The sequence below is a fragment of the Seriola dumerili genome, unplaced genomic scaffold (genome assembly GCF_002260705.1).
Source record: "Seriola dumerili isolate Sdu_G_001 unplaced genomic scaffold, Sdu_1.0 BDQW01000040.1, whole genome shotgun sequence".
Lineage (NCBI taxonomy): Eukaryota > Metazoa > Chordata > Actinopteri > Carangiformes > Carangidae > Seriola > Seriola dumerili.
The window spans coordinates 4,699,094-4,720,341 of NW_019174295.1; the positions used below are offsets into that span (position 1 = coordinate 4,699,094).

A 21,248-nucleotide genomic window follows, 5' to 3' on the forward strand; every position below is an offset into this window, starting at 1 on the left:
AAGCTTGCCTCATCTCAGTGGTAACAGTGGTAACTAGTTGCAGAATTATCACCAATCAAAAGTCAGCAAAGTTCAAAATAAAACAGTTTACAAAAATAATATCACCATCAACGGCAGCAAAAGTAAAGATGTCTATTTACCCTGCATCTATCCTGCATCAGTACTGCAGTGCATTCATCTTGAGGACTGACCAACAGTACGGTTCATCTCTTTTTCACATGAAACATTTTCACTTGTCATAGCGGGGGGGGGGGGGGGGGGGGAGGAGGAATAATAACATTAACCATGTGTTTCCCAATGAGCCATCACGCACCGGACCAATGCCAAACCCAATGAAGCAAAGCTATTATTAATATTACTTTTTTCACCAGTGTTTTCCTTCTCCTGCTACGACATGTTTGAATGCCGGGTGTGAAAAAGAATGATCGAGGGTATGCAGTGACATTTCCACACGCACATCCCTCACCAACATCAGAGCAGACAAAACAAACCTGCTATGGCTGCAAAGATCTGTAATATCTTCGCTTGGTTTTTTTTGCTTATCGCGTTTTTTTTTGTTTCACAGCTGACAGAAGCTGAGTGTCTGCTATTGCCACAAAGAGGTGGGGTAACCACGGTGATTTCTGCATATAGAAACATCTCATGCATACCCTCTAGCGATGTAGCAGGTTACTGTTGGACAGAAAGACGATTTAAACTCTTAAACAATGATAACACAAGGTATTTCCCATAAAGGAGGGTGTTACTGTATACAAAAAGAAGCCACAATGGTTAGCTGAGTTGTTTGGCACATGAACAGTTATGATATGTTGGTAGGCATACACATGATTTCTATGACATTTCATAAGAAAATAGAAATGATAAAAGTCTTGAACAAAAGTCTATTCTGTATGTATGAATAAAAGTCCCCTGTTCAACGTCTTCAGATAATCTACTGTATTAATGCTGGAAAAAACAGATAAAGAAAAAGAAGGCTCTGATATTGTGAGGTCCCATTTATGTTCTGGCATTGTTACAGTCTTCTGAGGTCCAGTCTGTAATTTACAGCCCTCTGAGGTGAACAGTGTCACAGTAGTTGGAAGAGTAAAGTTTGTGGGTGGTTGATGTTGTGCTTCAATCTCATGATGAATGTCTCGGACAGAGTCAGACGCCCCCTTCTGGTCAGGAAGCAGATGGAAAATGTGTGTGTGTGTGTGTGTGTGTGTGTGTGTGTGTGTGTGTGTGTGTGTGTATATGCAGGGGTAATTAGGGAGAGAGTGAGCCAAATAAAAGACAAAAACAGAAGAATGGTCACAGGCGTCATCTATCCTCTGTTCTGATTGGCTCTCAGCAGGTCTCTCCCAAAATCCTGTGCAGGTCTTCAGGCAGAACACGCCCCTCTTCACCGCGACTTATATTCCTCACCATCCTGTAATTACGCAACACAACACAGCCTCAGAAAATGTCACCATTTCAACATATCTTCATTTCATCTCCATCTCCTGGCTCCTTTGCAGCAGAATTTTAAAGTGGCTCTAATCATCCTCTCTGAAAATACATTACCACATTCCTGACGACTCCTCATGGAGCAGCTGGATGACATCACCGCAGTTAAAAATGATGTCATCAGTGCTGGCCATGCTGCTCTCTACCATGACTCTGTACCTCCCCGCCACCTGGAACAGAAGAAAGACAAGTAAAACCCAAGAGGACAGTGCATTTCAGTACTTGCGAATGTACATCAACAACAGTCCTAACATTCCTAAATCTACCTCTAGAAATAGACAGATAGCCAGAGACATATATATATATAGAATTCAGGTTCTATTGCAAACTATTGATTGTCGAGAACGCGAGTATTAATCTAATATGAGCCCGTTCAGGGAGGAGAGGAAGAAAGAGGAGGATGAAACAAAACAATTATTAACACTAACATTCCCGCCACCCATCCTGTAGGTGTCGGCAACCGATTGCTGTTACGAGCCTGTGTGGCCGCGCGGCTTAGTGATCATAAATTCCCTTTTGGCATAAGAACAAATCATTTCTCCAGTACTACCTGTACAGTGACAGTAACAGAACTCACCAGCGGAGCCGGCTGATCCTCCTCCTCATCTGAGTCTGATAGGTTGGAAAGGTCTGTAGCGCCCCAGTCCTCCAGGCCTTCGCAGATTGCCACCGAGTGAGCAGGGACAGGCCAACCTGCAGGTGACGGACAGCTGAGACAACTGAAAACTGTAGCGCTATACTTTTTAATAACTAATTTTTATTTCACGATCTATTGGGATACACAAAACTGACACACCCTACACCCCTACTGACCATTATCAAAGGTCAAGTCATTTTATTTTCAGAAAGATTAGATTACAGTCATGGTTTTTTCTCAGGTGTCCCAAAAAACCTCACAGACAACTTTAGTTCATTGCTGCTTGAGTCCAAGGAAGAAAAGTGAACGCAGTTCAAAGTACAACTGCTTGTAATTAGTTACTGCAATTAGTTACTGTGCTACGCAAATATACTTGCCTAGCCTTTTCATTAATTTGTTAAAGCATAAAAAAGAGCAAATAAAACAATACTATGAAGTGCTTGTTGGAAAAAATAATTGATTCGTGTGTTTATGTGTGAGTGCTCTGTTTTGTTTGACTGTCTCAGCGACTCACTGCGTCGAGGTGAGTGAACCACGGGGTCTGAGTGGGCGGGACTAGTGTGTATTGACTCCTCCCCCCGGTGCCTGTAGGAGTGGCTTGTTGCAGAGGAGCTGTGAGGAACAGGGAGACACGCTGAGCAGCCTCCCACCGATGCGCCGCCCCACGACACACACATCTCTGATGCACTAAACAGCATCACCATGGGAACAACACACGACCACAACAAACAAAACGAACAACAACAACAACATTCACGGTGTCACAAAACAAGCTCATCCACATTCTGTAAATTAATACAGCATTCCATTTAGTTCACAATCACATATATTGCAGTGTCTGATTTCAAAGGATGTTTGAGTTTATAACACAAATATCAATTATATCAGAGAACACTGCAATATATGGAAATATTATTTTGAGTGAGTTTACAGTATTTTACACAAAATCAGGCATTAGTGAATAATTCAGTGTGGTTTAACCTGCTTTAAGTAGTAGATGGGTGGAGTTTGTCCCATATAGCCCAGGATAAAGAGAAAAAATAATGTAATCACAGTAAATTATTTGAAATTTATTTAGTCTGAATACATTAAAGCCGACCCATCTACTAAATAAAGAAGAAACTCTTAAATTACTTAGAAATACTTACACCTAGAACTATATTATGAACACAAGTCCAACAAAAGTGTCATACATTCATAGTATCTCAGAATAAATTATTGATCGTGGTTATTCCATGCTCAGATAGTTTTACAACTGAACTGAGAGTTTTTGTGAATGTATGTACTTAAAGGATAAGACTGGCATTACTTTATATTGTCAACAAATCCCATGAAAATGCAAAAACCAAAAATCTAATATTTAATATTATATTTATATTATTTAATTTTTCAGAGAGGTTCTGTGATCTCCTAAAACAGCAGGACACTGTCATTTTTGGCAAATGTCCTATAGGAGGAAACTGTGAATTTGTTGGGGACTACTTTCAGCCGCGGACTAATACACATTTGGTGTGCTAGTATTTGCAGCAGCAATCCCACATACACTGGGTATGTGGGATTGACTAAAAATAATTTACTGTGCCCATGTTTTTGCTAATAGGAACATATCACCCAGTGCAAAAGTGAGGCTAATTAATGTGTTTTTAATTGTTTTTGGACAATGTGGGTCTATGACACAGAGAAATAAGCTATATCAGGCTCTGACTGTACTTGTAAGTAGGATCAATTCATTAGTTGGTTTTGGTCTTTTCATGAAAATTTGACAATAAGAAACATACAGAATATCAACAGACTTTCCTTTAAGTTCAATATGCTCTTCAAAATGTGATCAAAAAATAAAAAATGCACCAATGTTGTTAATTTTCAAAATTTTCAAAATGACAGTGAGTCAACAAGTTGTTAATTGTGTCAAAAGTCCTTCATCAAATTCATTACATGCTAGCATGCTATGAGTAAACAGAACATTGGTATCCCCACAAGCACAGACACACGCTCACACATATATTAGAACAGAGAGTCTCCATTATTGACACTACCCTAGAGAACCAGTACTTTCAATGACTAACAAGCATCTCAGCACCAACAGTACAATTCTGGAAAACCTCTAACAGTTTTACCTGACTTGCACTTTGGCAGTTATCTCTTAAGAAACATCTGACATGTACACTGTACTCACATTTATTATGATTTGTTCACCCCATAATGTTTCGATGCTTGGTTAACCCCAGGATCAATAACATAACTGTCAACACACTTAAGGACCTTTGAAGCAGCCTGGCAATATGTGAATGCAGTGGTTCTCAATCATGGTGAACTGCTTTTCAAACCGTTGTTATAAAGCAAAAGTCATAAGAACTGAGAATAACTGCACTGGTGCAAAAGGTTGTTTTAGATTCAGTGTGAAGCGCTCTCCATGGTGCTGAAATTCAGCATGGACAGCGTTAAAGCCTTCTTCAGGATTTGACAGTGTAGTCATGTCTACCAACTCTCAAGGGTAATGACAAAGATGATAATACACAGATAACCATGATGCTAAGGTGGGGTGGCATGTGGGTGAAACTGAGGAGTTATATGATTGTCAAATAATTTCAGAAATTGAATTTTCATCATCAACACTATCGGCGGGAGAAACCTTTTCCTTCATTTATCTGGTTTTAAATCAATTTCTGAATTGAGAATGGATTACAAATGAGTCTGCCCATTCTCACCATCACACACCAGGGGGTCACAGACTGACACAGAGGATTATAGGGGAGGTCATGCAGAGAGAATTACCTGTCAGAGGCGGGGTTGTCTGAAATTGGTAGAGGAGCATCATCTGAGAGAAAGAGGAGGGACAGATGACATGGAGGCATGGCTTAAATTTAAGGAAATTAAAATATACAAAGTGTATTCTACCAAAAGACTTTTATACAAAGTGAAAAACAAAAAGCATCAACATCACAAGAGCATGAGCTTACAAAGAAAGAGGTTAAAAATAGATCTATAGCTCTATATTGCCTCTTAACATAAACATCAAATCAGACATTTCAAAGACAGAAGGAAACACAGAGGTAGCAACCGAATCATAACAACAATAGAAACCTTGACACAGTTTCTGCTGGTTGGTGAGAATTTTTCGAATCTCCGTCAGCCAGGCAACTTTAACCTCCAGTGTGGGAGCCTGGACAGACAAACACACACACACCCACACCCACACCCACACACACACACACACACACACACACACACACACACACACACAAAGGTTCAGACACTGAAACTCTGTGCAATTAAAAAACAGATAGATTGAGAAGATGAAATACCTGAACTATGTACACTACTTCTCTGCCACTGTACCAGATCTCAAATTTCTTCACATCTCCTTTCACATTTTCTGTGATTCCCACTGCACTCATCTGCAGAGAGGGAGAGAGACAGAAGTCATTAATCTAACCTAATAATCTTGTCATGGTTATTGATTCGGCACGGTCACTTTGATTAGAAACTGCAACCAAGGATTGTGTTTGACAATCAAAGGCAGAACAATTCAATACAGCTTCTAAAATTATCAGTTAGTCGGACATGATTTTAAGCATCATACAGGGAGGATTTATTGTAGGGATGTTGAACTAGGTTGCATTGGATGTAGCTAGGTGTACCTAATAAAGTGAGTGTATTATGTATTGTTACTCTGAGGCAGGATTTGAAGCTGTAGAAGGGCGTCCTGTCGTGATTGTCTTCATCTCTGCGCTTGCAGAAGAGCAGGGCGTGGTCATAGAGGAAGAGATGTCTCTGCATGGGTTTGAACCTGGCCAGCTCTTTCATTCGCACCGCTGCCCTCTTATGGCTGATCCACACGCTGAAGCCTCCCTGCATCACCACGCGGCCCAGCTGGCTGAGGTCACCCTGGGACAGACAGACAGGCGGACAGAAGGGACAGTAAGGCAAAACCAACTGCACCTCCTAACACCCAAGTGTATTGGTTTACAATGAAATTTAGTAATGTGATTCAGGATTATACTTCAAATTGCATCTAATTTAATCCACAGATACAGATGAATTGTGGAGCTATCTCCCAACTGGAAATAGTAATATTTGGTGATAGTAAATATATTGCAGTGGTTAGTCGATATGCTGTATTTTGAACCTTTATTATTTTCTGTTTTCTGAACAGATGAAAACAGAAATGTCCACCTGAAGGAAGTTTTAATGGATGTTCCTTCAGTTCAGTGTCGTCCCAGTAAACACTAAATAAAGCCAGTCAATTGTAATGTTTCCAAGTATATAAAACTTAATTTAAGATTAATTTAGTAGTTGTTAATTTATGCCTGAGGTAACAGAGAATGGGAAACAGAATACTGGAGATTAAATAAGAAAAACAGAATAAATGAAAAACACATAAAGAGGGAAAAATCATACATTCTTCCACCTGTAATGATGAAAAAATTGTGAATATGTATTTGCAACTTACAGTTCTTTGTCTACCCAGACGCTCCTTCTATTATAGTCAGAGCAGAGCAGACAAAGTGATGAAAGCTTCGATTGGACCGTTTTTATATCAAAGTATAATGAGTTATCATAAATCTGGCATCTAGTGACATGATTGCCCACTCCGTCTTATTTATTGATCTGACCGGCTGGTACCTGATATCCAGTGATGGCTATCTGATGCATGGAGTCGTTGACAGACTTCAGTAGCTCCAGCATGGAGTCCAGCGCATCCTGGAGTTCACAGCGGTATCGCTGCTCCGTACAGTGCTTCAGCAGCTCCTGAGCAAGGACACAGATACAGGTTGACAGGGCCGTGTTTTTCAGTTTATCTAATCTGGTTTGCCTCGATATCTGCCTGCATTAGCGTAAGTTTAAATGATCGCCTGCCTGTCTGCAACTCCACAAATCAGTTTTGTCTGGATAATCGGCGTCGATTTGTCTCTGTGCCTGTTTAAGATGTCTGCTTGTGTCCATATAAATGCTCTTATTTGTTTGTATCTAAGTCTATGTCCTTGTCATTGGTATAAATGTTGGTGATTGTTTGGCTCTCTGTCTCAATGTGTCCTCATCCATTCATCAATCTGAATGCAGTATTTCTTGTTTTCAAAACAAAAGCAGTTTCTGTGCAGACCGACTGACCACATGGCTTATTTTTTTATCCAAAGTTCACCTCACTTTTTGGTCTCTACTCTATAACAATGAGAGTCAGCCATTCATGCACTTTTGCATCAAGGCAGCAAAATCTTTTGTAAAATTACTGTTCCTTATTTTTTCATGTGACTTTCATGCAAAAAAAAAAAAAATGTGAGGATTTTCTGATGATGGACATGCAACTTCAAAACAATTCAAAACATCGATGTCATTGTGTGAGATGCATTTCTGCAGGACTCTGCATCACTGACTGGCTGAGATGTACAGAACCTTGAGTAGCAGCTGGTACTTGGTGAGGCGTTGGACTGGTTTCAGGAGGTAAGAGTCCAGACCCAGCTTGTGGTCCAGCTTCCTCTGGCATTCCTGCCGAGAGAGAGTGAGAGAGATACATTTTTGACAGATTTTGCTGCCTGGAGGGCACAATAGGCATAATTGGAAAATCATGAATTATTCTGTTCTGAAAATAAAAACAAAGCTGTCCTCAAGAGTATGCCTGCTATCAGCACTAATGCTGTTCGTCATGTATGATCAGGTATACAGTATACAGTATGTATACAGTATACAGTATACAGTATGTAACTACCTGAAAGAAGGGCGAATCAGAACACTGTCTCCATAGCAACTCAGAGCGAGGCTTGTTTTGGCAGTAACGCTCGTACACCTGGAACTTCTCTTTCTGAACACACACGCACAAACACAAATGCACACTTAGATGTGTTATGTCATATCACTTCCCATTAATTCCTCATGTTTCCCCTCATGTTTTCTCACCCGCTGTAGGAAACAGGCCCCCGCCCTCTCAGGTGTCTCCAGGCATCTCTGCAGATCTTGAAGGAAGATCCTGAAAGGAGAAGCCAAGAGGAAAATGAAAGGAAATTGGTTTGGCGTGAAAAGAGGGGGAGAAAAGGAAAACTGTGGGACAGCTTGTGAGCTCGGTGTGTGTGTGTGTGTGTGTGTGTGTGTGTGTGTGTGTGTGTGCGTGTGTGTGTGTGTGTGTGTGCGTGCGTGCGTGCGTGCGTGCGCGTGCATGCGTGTGTGTGTGTGTATGTGTGTGTGTGCGTGTGGCTTGCCTGCTGTGGAACTGGTAAATCTCTGGCATGTTGCCAAACAGAACGTCCTTCTGGCTGCGTAGAGCTGAAGGGAGAAGATAAGACATGGATGGGTCCTCCATTTCTGCCCTGTAGCCCTGATTAGAAGAGAGGAGAGGAGATAATAATAAGATATGAATATGATAGTAATATGTAGTGAATTTAATAAAATGTATTAAGTGCATTAAAGTTTTAGATTAAATTTACTGAATTAAATTACATTGAGTTGAATTAATAAAATTAAATAAAATTAGATTCACTCATTAAATTTAATTCAGTTAAATCAATTGAATTAAAACAATTAAATATTTTAAATCAAATTCAATTTACTTTAATGAATGAATTTACTAAAATCCAGTTAAATTAATTACATTAAATTAGACTTTATTAAATTAATTAAATATTACATTTTCATTTATTACATTTACTAATTTAGCAGTGGGAGCGGTGGGAGCATTATTATTATTGGTAGAAACTCACCAGCAGGGGGAAACCTTGGTCTAACCAAGACATCTTCTTTCCTTTCTCCCAGCATACCCTGCACTGTAAACTTACAAAATCAGTATGCTTTAAAACAACCTAAAACCAACTCACCAGAAGGACAGAGAGCAGCTCGTCCACATAGATCCTCTCTGTAGCTATCAGCTCCTTCATAACATGGCTGCAAAGAGTGAGAATGAGAGAGAAATAGATAAAAAATTGAATGCAGCGTCACCGTTAACGATGACACGGCAGAAAAAGAAGCTGGAAAAACCCCTGTATGAGTCACAGGCATATAGCTGCAAGAGTAGAGTCACAGGTCAAGCTTTAGGTCAGGGATCAGGTGAGACAGGGGAGAGATTGCGTACCGTGTGACCTGCTCTGGATTGTCCTCCACCTCTGAATCTGTTTCAGGACTTGGGCCATACATACAGCTGCGGTTGCCTTGGTAATCATGCATCACCTCGATCTGACGCAACACACATGAAACAAGTCTCTCAGCTTGGACACATTTCTGGCATATTTTAAAACCCATGGCGTAACGCTGCAGATGTTTTGTTATCCATATTTTTTGGTAGCTAACGCCCTAAATGCATTTACGCCATGCAGTTTAGACCATGTGCTTTGGACTGTTAAAATAGATCCATCTATGTCAAGTAATAGAGAACAGTAGGCTAATAATGTACTGTTGCACTCTCATGTGTGACAGGTGGTAGAAAATTTGGTATATTTATACAGCACTTCAAAAACAACAAATCCAGTTAATCAAAGGTTCCTCACAGCAAAAAACACAAAACACACACACACACACACACACACCTTGCGTTGGTTGTTGTTCCTCCTCGCGGCTCTCTTGCCAGGAAGCAGGTCAAAGGAAAACTTGGAGTTCAGGACGTTTAAGTCTACACCTGCAGAGTTTCACAGACCAAAGAGAAAATTCAGAAAGAGACAGAGCATAAGATATACAATAGGGTGTGTAGCAGGGTGTGTTAAATGCCATGAGAAGGTATCTAATTTCCTTGGAAACAAATCTACACTCTGGATGTTAAAGGGATATGGGATGAGACGAAAAAACATTTTACATGAAGGTGATTTAATTCTGCTTCTAATGTCAGAACCTTCAGTAAAATTATAATTAAATTCTTAGAGCAAGTGAAACCGCACCAGAAACTGATTCTGACTGTTTTCCATGAGAAAAGCCAAGAAGAGCGATGTGAGTTAAAGGGGCTGTTTAAGAGGCGTGTACCGTGTTTTGGGGAGAAGAGGGGTGACTTGCAGCGTTGCATGGTCTGCTCAGGTTCGGGTCTTGGGGCCACCAGCTGGATGGGTCTGACCTGCATATCCGCAAGCTTCCTCAGACACTGCTCTCTGTTTCGGATCATGGACTGCATGGAGTTCAGTTTCTCTGTTACCATGGAAATTTGGGACTAGAGACAAGAAGAAAGTGTACGTTGAGGTGGGCTGTGGGTCATCTGGGTGTTTGTGTGGGTAGCGGTTGGTTACCTGCAGCTGTGGGGTGAGTATGGCTTCAAACTCCAGGCTCAGCGTGTCCTGGCTGTTATTCAGGGCAGATGGCGCCCTCTCCTGGTGACAGCTGAGGTACTGCAGCGCCTCCTGAGCTCCCTCTCGAGTTTGGAACTTGTCCACCATCTGACTCGCCAGCAGATAGGCTCCGTCATCACACCAACGAAGCGCCTGCACACACAAAAAACAAAATGCACATGATTGGGTTTACTTAAACATTTTATGTTTGAAGGCACATTATACAGATTTTTTAATTTTATCAGAATAAAGAAAAGAATTACTGGAGGAACTTTAACATTTGTCCTTTGAAGGTTTTAGCACAGACACAAAAGGGCAGAGAAACTAGAATACACAACAATTCATGATTTTTTTTATTGTTATTTCACGTGTAAGTCTGTGAGCGTGTGTGCTTGCCCTGTGTGTAAATAAAGCATTTTCTTACCTCTTCAAGGCGCCGCAGCAGGTCTCGTGCTCTGGTGAGCGAGGCCCGCTTGGTGCGTATGGCAGTGGTGATGACATCACAGTGATGCCGCAGCTCATTGCAGCGCTGGACGATGAGTGCCAGGGCGTAGTGGTGGTTGGCGGCCAACTGGTGACCGTGCAGGATCACCACCTGAGCACGATTCATCTCCTCCTGAGCCACAAACACGCGCACGGACACACATCAACGTTGGGTTTCAAGGTTTTGACATAAAAGCAAAGACACTAATGACACACACACTCCGTAGCAGCAGGTGGCAGTTGTGAGTCACTTCAACATTTAAGGAAGAAAAAGGAAGACAGACACATTACATTTTGTCCAGCTCTCTTTCAAACCACATCTCAACCACGTGCATGTCGTTGTGTGTGCTTGTCTTGTGACCTGAGCGTGTCTGTCCAGCGTCTCCAAGTCTTTCAGTAGTTGTTCCGTTTGAACCAACGTGGTTCCCATAGGGGCGATGTCCCTCTCCTGGGCAGAGAGCCGCTCCAGCACCTCGTCCATCTGTACACACAGAGGTAATCATCACAACGTAACACAGAGTCAACCCTACGATCCGGTTAAGGGAAGACAGAGACAGACAACAGTCGTCACACCTGCTGGAAATTCATTTCATAGTGCAGCAGCTGGAGGTACTGCTGCAGCTTCAGGTGGTGTTTCTCAAAGAAGCCATCAAACGCCTCCTCCATGTCTCTCAGCTGAGCCAGGAGCCTAAAACACATATGCACACGTGACACACAAGGTCGGTGAAGGTCGAAGATTTAATATTAGGCTGCTGGTAATTCTTGTATTCACATTGTTCTTCACTTGTTCACTGATACTGTACCTCTGAACCGTGTCCATATCTCCCTGTATTTCCCTCTCCTCCTCTATGTCTCTCTTAGAGGCCTTGACAGTTTCCAGGTTGGACAGCAGCAGGCGCCCTTCTTTCAGCACGCTCCGGATATCGTCCTGAGACAACAGCAAATGGAAGGCGAAATCATGAAACCGCACAAAACCAGCGTAAAGATAAACAGAAAGAGAAATCAAACACTACATAAAAAACTGCGGTAGAGAGTGAGAAGGAAAGGCGGGGGGGGGGGGCAACAACCTTCATCTGTCGGTATCGGTGTGTGTGTGAGTGCAGCAGGAACTCGATGGCGTTCGCTTCATCTGGAAGTTCAGTCTCAGACAGCTCTGATCCGAAGCCCTGCAGGAGCTGGGCGATCTCCTTCACTGTCACCGCAAAGGTCTCAATGGACTGCAGATACACAAACACACACACACACACACACACACACACACACGTTTCCACACATACAAAAAAACACATATGAACCCATATTGAACTTCTCAAATTCATGTGAGTTTGAGCCGGGTAATCATCTGCCACTGAGATATCACGGGTCACAGTTCCTCGTGACGTGTGCGTCTTGTGCTAACATAGCTTCAACCAAGCTTCAACTTCTCTGCATTCGAAATCAACCTGCCAGGCTGCTCTGGTGGATCGACATTAGAGCGACAGAGGAGCGTACCGTGCGGAGGACGATCCAATCGCTTTGGCAATACTCCACTTTAGCAGTGAAGTCGGATGTCAGGTGGTTTTCATCGATGTAGCGCAGAAGGTCACCGACTGAGCGCAGCATCACCACCTAGAAACACAGAAAAAACAAGGCGTCTCACAGCCAACCAGCCCACACTGAACTGTGTTTGAAATTTTAATGAATGAAGAAATGAACTGTTCCAATACTTTATATTAAAACGGACAGGAGGATTGTGTGTTGAGTGGAGCAGAGACTGTGTGGATTATGCTGCATCAGATTTAGTAAAATATAAAAATACAAATCTTCTCCCACTCCTCAATCCTCATTTTTCTCTCTCTGTCTCACCGGCATCTTTAACAGGAAGTCATCCTGGCTGAAGCGAAATCCCAGGTCAGTGCTTGAAGATGGACTGGGGGCGGAGCTTAACAAGCTGGTGGGGCGGAGCACCAAGACCAAATGCAGATTGCCTGGAAATGAGGTCTGAAAAAGGATGTGTGTTATTTTATTTGTTTACTCAACACTGTAATATTGTCAGAAACTGTAGGAACTGGAACAGGGGAAAAAGTAGTGTTAGGACAAAGGACCAGAGGAGAGGTAAAAAACATGTTTAAGACATAAGACAAATGTCTTCAAATCCCTTCTACCCCTCCCTCATTGAAAAGAATATAGCACTAATGTAAGTTGCACCACTGGATCAGGATCGTTAGCTTTTTAGTGTCATACATCACTCTGCACGGTGAAGCTTGAACATCTAAGATGAATAACAACAATCAAAACACATCTGAGTGGATGGGGGTCGTTAAAAATTAATAAACTCAAGATCTCTCTCTAAGGCAACCGCCAACATCGCACAAACTCACCTCATACTCCCTCATTGTGTTTAACACATAATTCAAATCATTTTCATACACACTAAACGTTTCAGAGTCAATTAAAGGTAAATGAACCAACTACACTTGCTTCAGAAAGTATTCAGCCCCCTTCATTCTTGGCATGCTTAATTGTTTTGTAGCTGTAATTTTAAATGGATAAAATTGGCAGTTTTGTCCAACAATCTACTCTCAATAATCCATAATGACAAAGTGCAAATTCATCAAAAATCTAACTTTCTGGAGCCACTGTATTATGATAAATAATGAATCATTCTGATTATTTTTCAAATAAAAATCCCCAACATTTTCTTGTTGCGTCTTTTTAAACGTGAGGATTTGATGCTTTTCTTTGCCACAGGTGAAAGTGAACTGAATATCTTTCAGTTCTGAGCCGTTGGTCAGACAAAACAAGACATTTCAAGACGTCAACTTTGACTGGAAAACTATCTTTTAAACACTTTTCTAGAAAAAGGGACAAACTGAATAATGAAGAAAATAACTGGCAGCACTACAGTGACCTCTCGTGACCCCCGTATGGAAGCATCTGCACTTGTTTGTATTTCCACTCGTTTATTCAACTTCCTCCTTTGATTCGTCACCCGTCTGTATTTCTAAAAGCTTTACCGGGCCTTTTTTTCACAGCAGACATTTTGAATTATCATAGAGCACAGGTGTTACTTAAAACAATGGCTCTGTTCTTTTCAAGTGCCCCAGTGAACCATGACAGAGCGCCAGTGAGCCAGCGGGCACAAAACCAGCACCGCCAATACCACGTATCCAATACACCGGTGCTTCTCCTGGCTCTGACTGTAAGGATTAAGTGTTGCAGAAAGAAAGTATGTCAGCGTAACAATGGGGATTTTTTTTCCTCCACCGCATCTCTGGACCATGGCAGACGTGTACAGTCAGGGGAGTGGAGGAGTCAGTCTGTCAGTCAGAAGCATTGACAGCCGAATGGTGTTAGTCGTGCGGCCTAGCAGAGCTCGACACAGCATCAGCATCTCCCTGTGTCAGTCCGTGGAAGGTCTTTTGCTCTCCACAGCACTTCAGCAGGTCTGACAGTCGGCCCGTCTCACTCACTCTGCTCTTCTGTCACTCTTCACGCTATCGACTGTCATCCCTCCGCATGCCCTCACATTTCCTCCCTCGTAGCACAGACTGTATTTGTTTGTCCTCTGCGAACACAGAGCTGTCATCGTCTACACTATTACTCTCACAAGATGTTACAGCGTCAGTTAAAGTGGGAATTAGTCTAAATATGTTCTGCTCATTTTTACTTTGTGGCTTTGTGGCTCTGTTTTTATTCATTTCTGCAGCAGAGAATTTACCAGATTTGCATATCGTTATCGTGTTTGGTTGAAAATCATAATCTGTATACTCAGTGGCACAAGGATCAACAGCCAGTTTGGACAAGTGACTAGACCGCTGAGCAGATCACTAATCAACCGCCGCTCTTTTCTCACCTGCTTCACATGTTTTCCAGTCACCTCTGTCTCCTCTCCCTTCCTCCAAACTATCTACTGTCCACAGTCACTGCATTTCCTCTGGTGTTTGCACAGATCATACAGCCTGACGAGTTATTATTAACCATGAGGAAGACTTTTAAACTTCATATAAAACTCCTCCACTCCACAACAACTGGTAGACCTGAGAGGGAAAGTGTACTCAGGTGCACCAGATGTTATAGATTCACATCTGTGCATATCCTGTCTCCTAATGACGAAGATCCCATACGTTTCCCTGGCCCAGTGTACCGATGATAAGTTTTTGTTTTTTTACAACTGAACAGAGACAAAACATAATTACTCATCTTTGGCGCAAAGACTCAGAGACAGAAGACAGAAAACTGCAGCTCTGTTCATCTCTGTTCTGTCTAGTTGGTGTCATCATAAATTTTAAGAACCATATCAACCATCTCACAAAATCAGCTGCCGACCATCTAAAAAAAAAAAAAAACATTGTAAGACGAAGACTGAGAAATGAATCCATATATTTATAACAAGTAGATTAGACTACGGTAACGATCTATTCACTGGCCTCCAGAAATCAGCTGGTTTAGTCTGAACATACTGTCTTACGCCTACACTGACTCTGTTAAAACTAGAATTGATTTGAAAGTTCTGCTGCTGGTATAAAAAGCTCTAAATGACCTTGCACCTCGGGAAATAAAAGACAAGATAATTAGACAGAAACCGGCAACAACTCGCAGGTCCACAGGCAGTGGTCTTTGATCCCTTCTTCTCACTTGCTTTAAAGCGGAGGAGCTGCCTTCTGTATTCATCCCCCAAGTACGTTTTGAGTTATTTGTATTTTCTGCACTGATTTTCTGGCACTTCTTTGATTGTGTTGCGACTGTATTGTCGCTTTATGTAAAACACATTGTGTTTTGCCCTGTGTATGAAATGTGCTAGAAATGAAACTTGACTTGACTGTTAAAGCAGCGTGGCTTTTGGCACACATCCTTCACATTATCCCCAACTATAACGCACAGGCTACACTGTCCAACTGCAGGAACAAGGCTACAGGTATTTTTCACTGACAGTGGCAAAGGAAACTTTCTGTGCTCTGGTGTTGTTATCATCACAGCTACTGAGGTTTTGACCTTTAAACCACACACGGCTCACCTGAGGCAAAACACACAACTGTCTCTCCCAGAAGCCCATTGTAGAAAAAAAATAATGCACATGTTAAATATTCTTTCAAGTTGTCCTAATGCAACCATGATGGATGTTGTTGGATGATTGCAGTCATTTCAGCACATCTGCATCCCACAGCTGCATTTACATTCGTGAATATTTGAGTCATGTTCCCAAATCTGTTACATAAAGCTGCACAACTTGAACACACTCCACACTTATAGACTGCAGTGCTAAAGCTTAAACATACACCCTCCCGCTGTTCTGCACCTGCAGTGGCAGTCCAAACACACACACACACACACACACATACACACACCAGCCCCGTTTGTCATTGGCCTGTCCTGCTCCCCTACACAGACTCCTTAAACTGAACTGCCATCTGAATCTGACCAGGCTGTTAACCGAGAGGCTTGTTAAATATCTCACACCGCTTGCACTGCACTGAGGACACATCCCAGCCTCTGTGTCGCATTACTGTGTGTGTGTGTGTGTGTGTGAAGTGTGTCAAGAACAGCCCGTCTAGCTCTCCTCATCTCTCTGCTGCAGTATCCTCGCCACCCCGTTTCAAGCCTCCCACCACCTCCCTGCGGAGCTTACCGCGGCCCGGCGCAGACGGGGGAACCCCCGCAGCGGGTTGGACTCGGCCATGGCTTTTGGCGTTTCCCTGTCCTTCCCGGGCCCGGGAAGTCTGCTGCGGGACGCGGTGTCGGGAGCGAGCAGCCGCAGCGATGGCACGGTAACCTACACTGCAGTGTCCGGGCGGGCCGAGCGGCGCGCTGAGTGCGCACCTCAGCAGTCGCACTTCTCTGCTCTGGACCACGATGGCGGGGTGTGTTTCACTCACCTGACGTCAAAGCCCAAATAAGTTACCGCTCCAAAGCGCAAAATGTCCATGTTAGCATCAGTGAAGTTACCGGACTGGACTATGATTTGCTTCTATTGTTTCCAAACAAGATCCAATGAAACACTGGGAGTCACACAATATAAAGAGAGATGGTCAGAGTGCTGTTGAACCACTCACTGGATCCGCTAGATGGCGCTAGATATTTAGGAGATAGTGAGAAGCCACCTCTGGCTCACCTTTTGGCCTGATCAGGTTAACCAGTTAAAGTGCAAATTAATGGACCTCTATAGTGCCAAACCCCCCACCCTCCTCCCACCCTCTGTGCCTGCAGATCCCCATCAAATACAGAGAGAGCAGATGATGAAAAAAACTTCATAATTGTGCTTACAGACCAGTAGCCTATTATGCTGAGATAATTGGGACCAGTTTTTCTGTGCATAAATTAGCTTGTGGTCATTTTTGATGAAACACAACTTTAGGGATATGAACCATATGAGCACAAACAAAAATAACTGAGGTCTTAAAACTACATTTTGACTGATAGGCTCCTCTGCAGGGACATGAGATTAGTCAAAATATGGAGGACACGCTTCATTGTTATTATCTTAGATACTTTAGTGGTTTACATGTGTTGTATTTGCAACAAACACACAGTAACACACAGTGAACTTCTGTATTTATACTATTTCACCTGTACATTATGTCACATTGCCTCATCCCATTCGATCTAATTTTGTCTTGTTCATATTTTAATACTCACCAGGCTTTATTTACCTCATCAGTCTGTCCTAACCCTTGAATAATTGATGGTGCTGGTTTTGCCCTTTGGCTGACACTCACACACATGAGGCACTCACATCTTTAGTGTGTGCGGGCCTGAAAAACGGCTCAGCTGCCCACAGTGCCCTCACCCACTCATCCTAAATAAAACCTCTCAGCACATGGGGACATTGCCAACTTGGGCTTTGCTGACCAGGTGCTAAAATGGGATTTGTTTCACTCTATAAATGAAACACATAGAACAGACGTGACCATGTGACCATGTGTTTTTGTATTGTGAATGCAAGGTTTGGGTTATAATGAACACAAAAACAAAACTGTTCTTGCGTATGAGCAAATTCGTCACATTGACAACAGGACTGGAAAAAATAAATCCAAGTAACTCTTTATACTGAATTCAAATGGTCCCTCAGGTACATGCCACCTGTCTTAATTACTTATGCATAGTTACCTAATCACTGCAGTTTCCCCAGTGTGTGGTGCAGAGACAAGAGAATAAGTTAAAATAATACGATCACTTTAATAAAGCTGCATTTCAAGTTTTGTTTTGTCATTCAACAACATTTATTGCGGCTATTTCAGTATGAGCTTACAAATATAGTGAATTATACACATCAAGAAGACAGGGGGTCTGTGTGTGTCTGACTCTCTGCAGGTTTTCAAACTGAAATTAGATATTTAGATGAAATACAGTTAAAGGTCTTTTCTGTATTTCTCTTATCATCTGTGTTCAGCCAACTTCTTTCTCTCTGTCAAACCAAACCAAGGATGGCAATGCAGTGGGTTTTTAAACATGTATTTTGACTGTTAAGATTTGATTCTGTATATTTGTGTCAGATGTTTTGATTAAAATTGCACATAACACATTATTATTTTCTGATAGTTCTTCATATGTCAGTGATTCCAAAGTCTCTTTTCTCTCCCTCTCTTAATTAATTGAATACAAATGAGTGTGACCTTTTGTCACTCAGTCATGTGCTTAATTGGGATCCTTCTCAGAAAGAATGATACTGTCACGTTGTGTTTAGGCTGAAGATCAAAAGGCTGAGAACCTGAGAAGCCACACAGATTCCTGGAAACAAACTGCAGAGCAGTCAAAACAGTGATTAGTTCGGAGGTGATCTGTTCAAATAAAACCTGAACCTACTTTTGTGTTTTAGTTTAACTTTGGCTAGTGTTGAGACGGTAAGAAAGTTTATATAACCATGGAAATGTTTGTCTGCTTCATTGCATAATTGACTTTGTTTTCCCATTGCATCAGTCAGATTTAAACAACCTGAACAACCACATCACCTACGAGCAAACGAACACCGTTAAGCCACAGACATTACAGCACAGTAACCCATTGCCTTGTGGGGCGTCATGGTGGCCAAGAGGTCTCTGTGCTGACCATGGCTGGATTCCAGTGAAGACCTTTTGACACATCCCATTAACTGCTTAATAAATTAAATATTTCCATTTTATTTGATTAAATTGTCTTTTTTAACATCACCCAGTTGCCTTTATTGCTAAATGAAACCCCCAAGCCATCTGAACCAGTATATTTTCAACAATCCCCTTAAACTGGCCCTCATGTTCTCTGTCTTCAACGTTAAAGAAAATATTGTGCATGTGCCCGTTTTAGCACTTCACAAGAAAAGACACCGCTTATATGACTGTGTCAGTGCATCGGTTGTAAAACAGCTTGGCTGGCTTGGTGTCTTTGTCAACTTTGACATCTTGACTGGGAATTAAAATAAAGTTCTGCGGATTTGACCTTTCAACATAAGCTTGTTATAATGGACCTGTCAAAGGATTGGTGGGGTTTCAAAGGTCAAAAGGGAATCTATCTGGTGATTCTGCCTAATCTCTGGCACGGTCCTAAAACACCGTTGAATAAGGCAGCTTACTCTGACGTTGTCACCGATGCTCCCATCATCCGCACCGTAATGGGACTGGGAGCCCTTAATCTGCTGAGATCAGACAGACTGAAACAGTGAACACAAAGACCTACAGCTGTTACTTTACACACTTCTTTGCACTTTACCCAATTATTCCAAACGATAGCTTTGAATTGTTGTTCAGATGTGTTGGTTCCTTGAAAGTATATACTGTGAGTATTGGTAAATTGGGACACTTTTGAAAAAATACTTCCCAATTACTTAACCCCTAACATGTTACCACTCTAAATATCTTAAGACTTATTCTGTAAGAAAATCTAAGAATTATGGTGTTTTTTTTATACGATACAAAACATAGGCTACCATTCGAAACAACGCCATAGCATTTCCTGCATGAACTGCAGTGAACCAATGACAGCCTCAAAAAACAAAACCTTGTCAGTACATAGAGTGAGACATTGAAGCAGCATTACTGGTTGTGCTAATGCAGCCACTGCCAGTTACAAGCTAACAAGCTAACAAACAACATGAACAAATATAAGATGCTAACTACGCTTACGTTCTGATACGTCTGCTAGTCACTGATTTTTGTGCACAACAAACTCCTCATCTGAGTCCAATGTTTCCTTTAACGCTAATGCGCTCTGGCAGAAAACCCTGAAGGCAAAATTCTCTCGCGTGCGCTAAAACGTGGCTATGCCAGCTCTGTAGCTTAGCTCCAGCAAGCTATAGCTGATAACATATTCATGAGAAATTATATTTAATAGTTTAGAAAAGTTGTGTCTCTCATGACACCATGTATTTCGTGATCTTTAAATAGCATATTTCCCCCATCAAAATTACTAAAAGCAAAGTCCCATTTTCACTGGCTAGTGGCAAAATGGGATACTATCAAAAGTAACATTTCTCAGATGGGTGAAAGGAGTATGTAATTAATTCATAGTAATTTTGATGCACAATTGCATCCCATCAAAATATACTGGAATTAAACAATGTGTATTTAATAGTATAGTATAGTATAGTATAGTATAGTATTTATTTCAATTTTTATAAGCTCAACCATTTTATGTCAAAACACTGTCATTGTGATTCCTGGATCACACTGACACACTGGAAGTGTCAACTGCACATGATACCACACCCATTTATATGATGTCATATCCATGTGTCCGTTTTTCCTTATCAGATAGCTTTTCAGCAACGTATTTCTTGAAAAAAATATTCTTAGAAAAGCTTAACTATCCCAATTTACCAGATGTCACAACAGGCAGTTAAAATAAAAGCTTTTCTTTATTGTCGTCTCTTTAATCAAATACGCATACTTCCCTCATTTACTGGTGGGAGAAATGTGTCTGAAGTTTCACATTGTTGATTAGGCAATAAGGAAGGGTCACAGCTAAGGTGCAGCTCACAGATAAATCGGGCTAATAATAGCAGTTTAAAGGCTATTATTAAACATAAGTGAACCAACACATATAGCAGTAACCCTTATGTCATGATAAACCCAGGCCTTTTTGACAAAAAAAAAAAAATCACAATGCTCTCTCTCAGAGAAATTAACCCTGATTTTATAAAGGCCTAAAGGTTTATGACCCTGATTTATTCTCCCTTCAGAATTAAAGGAAACTTGATTTGTTTGTGGAGGAGCAGAGGGGGATTATCAGCCTACTACAACCATAGCCATGTGGCGACTATGTAGTTGTATGGCTGTCCCTGTGATTTAGCTGGCTGGTATTTTTAAACCCTTTGTAGTCCAAAAAAGCCATCCACTGATTGCTTAACTGGATTATGAGGCAGGCAACGACAATAATAATGGACTGGTTAAACCCGAAGGATGCCGACAGACTGGCTGTAGGTATAAAAGGGGAGCTCAACTGTTGCAGACTGCACTTTC

At 41.7% G+C, this 21,248-nt stretch overlaps 1 protein-coding gene across 1 annotated transcript; it reads right to left on the minus strand.

Moving 5' to 3' along the window:
- Positions 1-1,326: 1,326 nt before the first annotated feature.
- Positions 1,327-16,498, minus strand: LOC111217041 (proto-oncogene DBL-like). The gene is made up of 26 exons (XM_022738723.1): positions 16,448-16,498; positions 12,685-12,819; positions 12,331-12,447; positions 11,907-12,056; positions 11,643-11,767; positions 11,413-11,527; positions 11,201-11,320; positions 10,781-10,972; positions 10,318-10,509; positions 10,061-10,241; positions 9,634-9,722; positions 9,183-9,283; positions 8,929-8,995; positions 8,317-8,432; positions 8,018-8,087; positions 7,830-7,922; positions 7,517-7,609; positions 6,749-6,874; positions 5,795-6,010; positions 5,428-5,520; positions 5,207-5,285; positions 4,898-4,940; positions 2,637-2,734; positions 2,063-2,178; positions 1,543-1,655; positions 1,327-1,408 (listed from the first exon to the last, which is right to left on the minus strand). The coding sequence occupies exons 1-26, from the start codon at positions 16,496-16,498 to the stop codon at positions 1,327-1,329; spliced, it is 2,973 nt and encodes a 990-aa protein (XP_022594444.1).
- Positions 16,499-21,248: the final 4,750 nt, after the last annotated feature.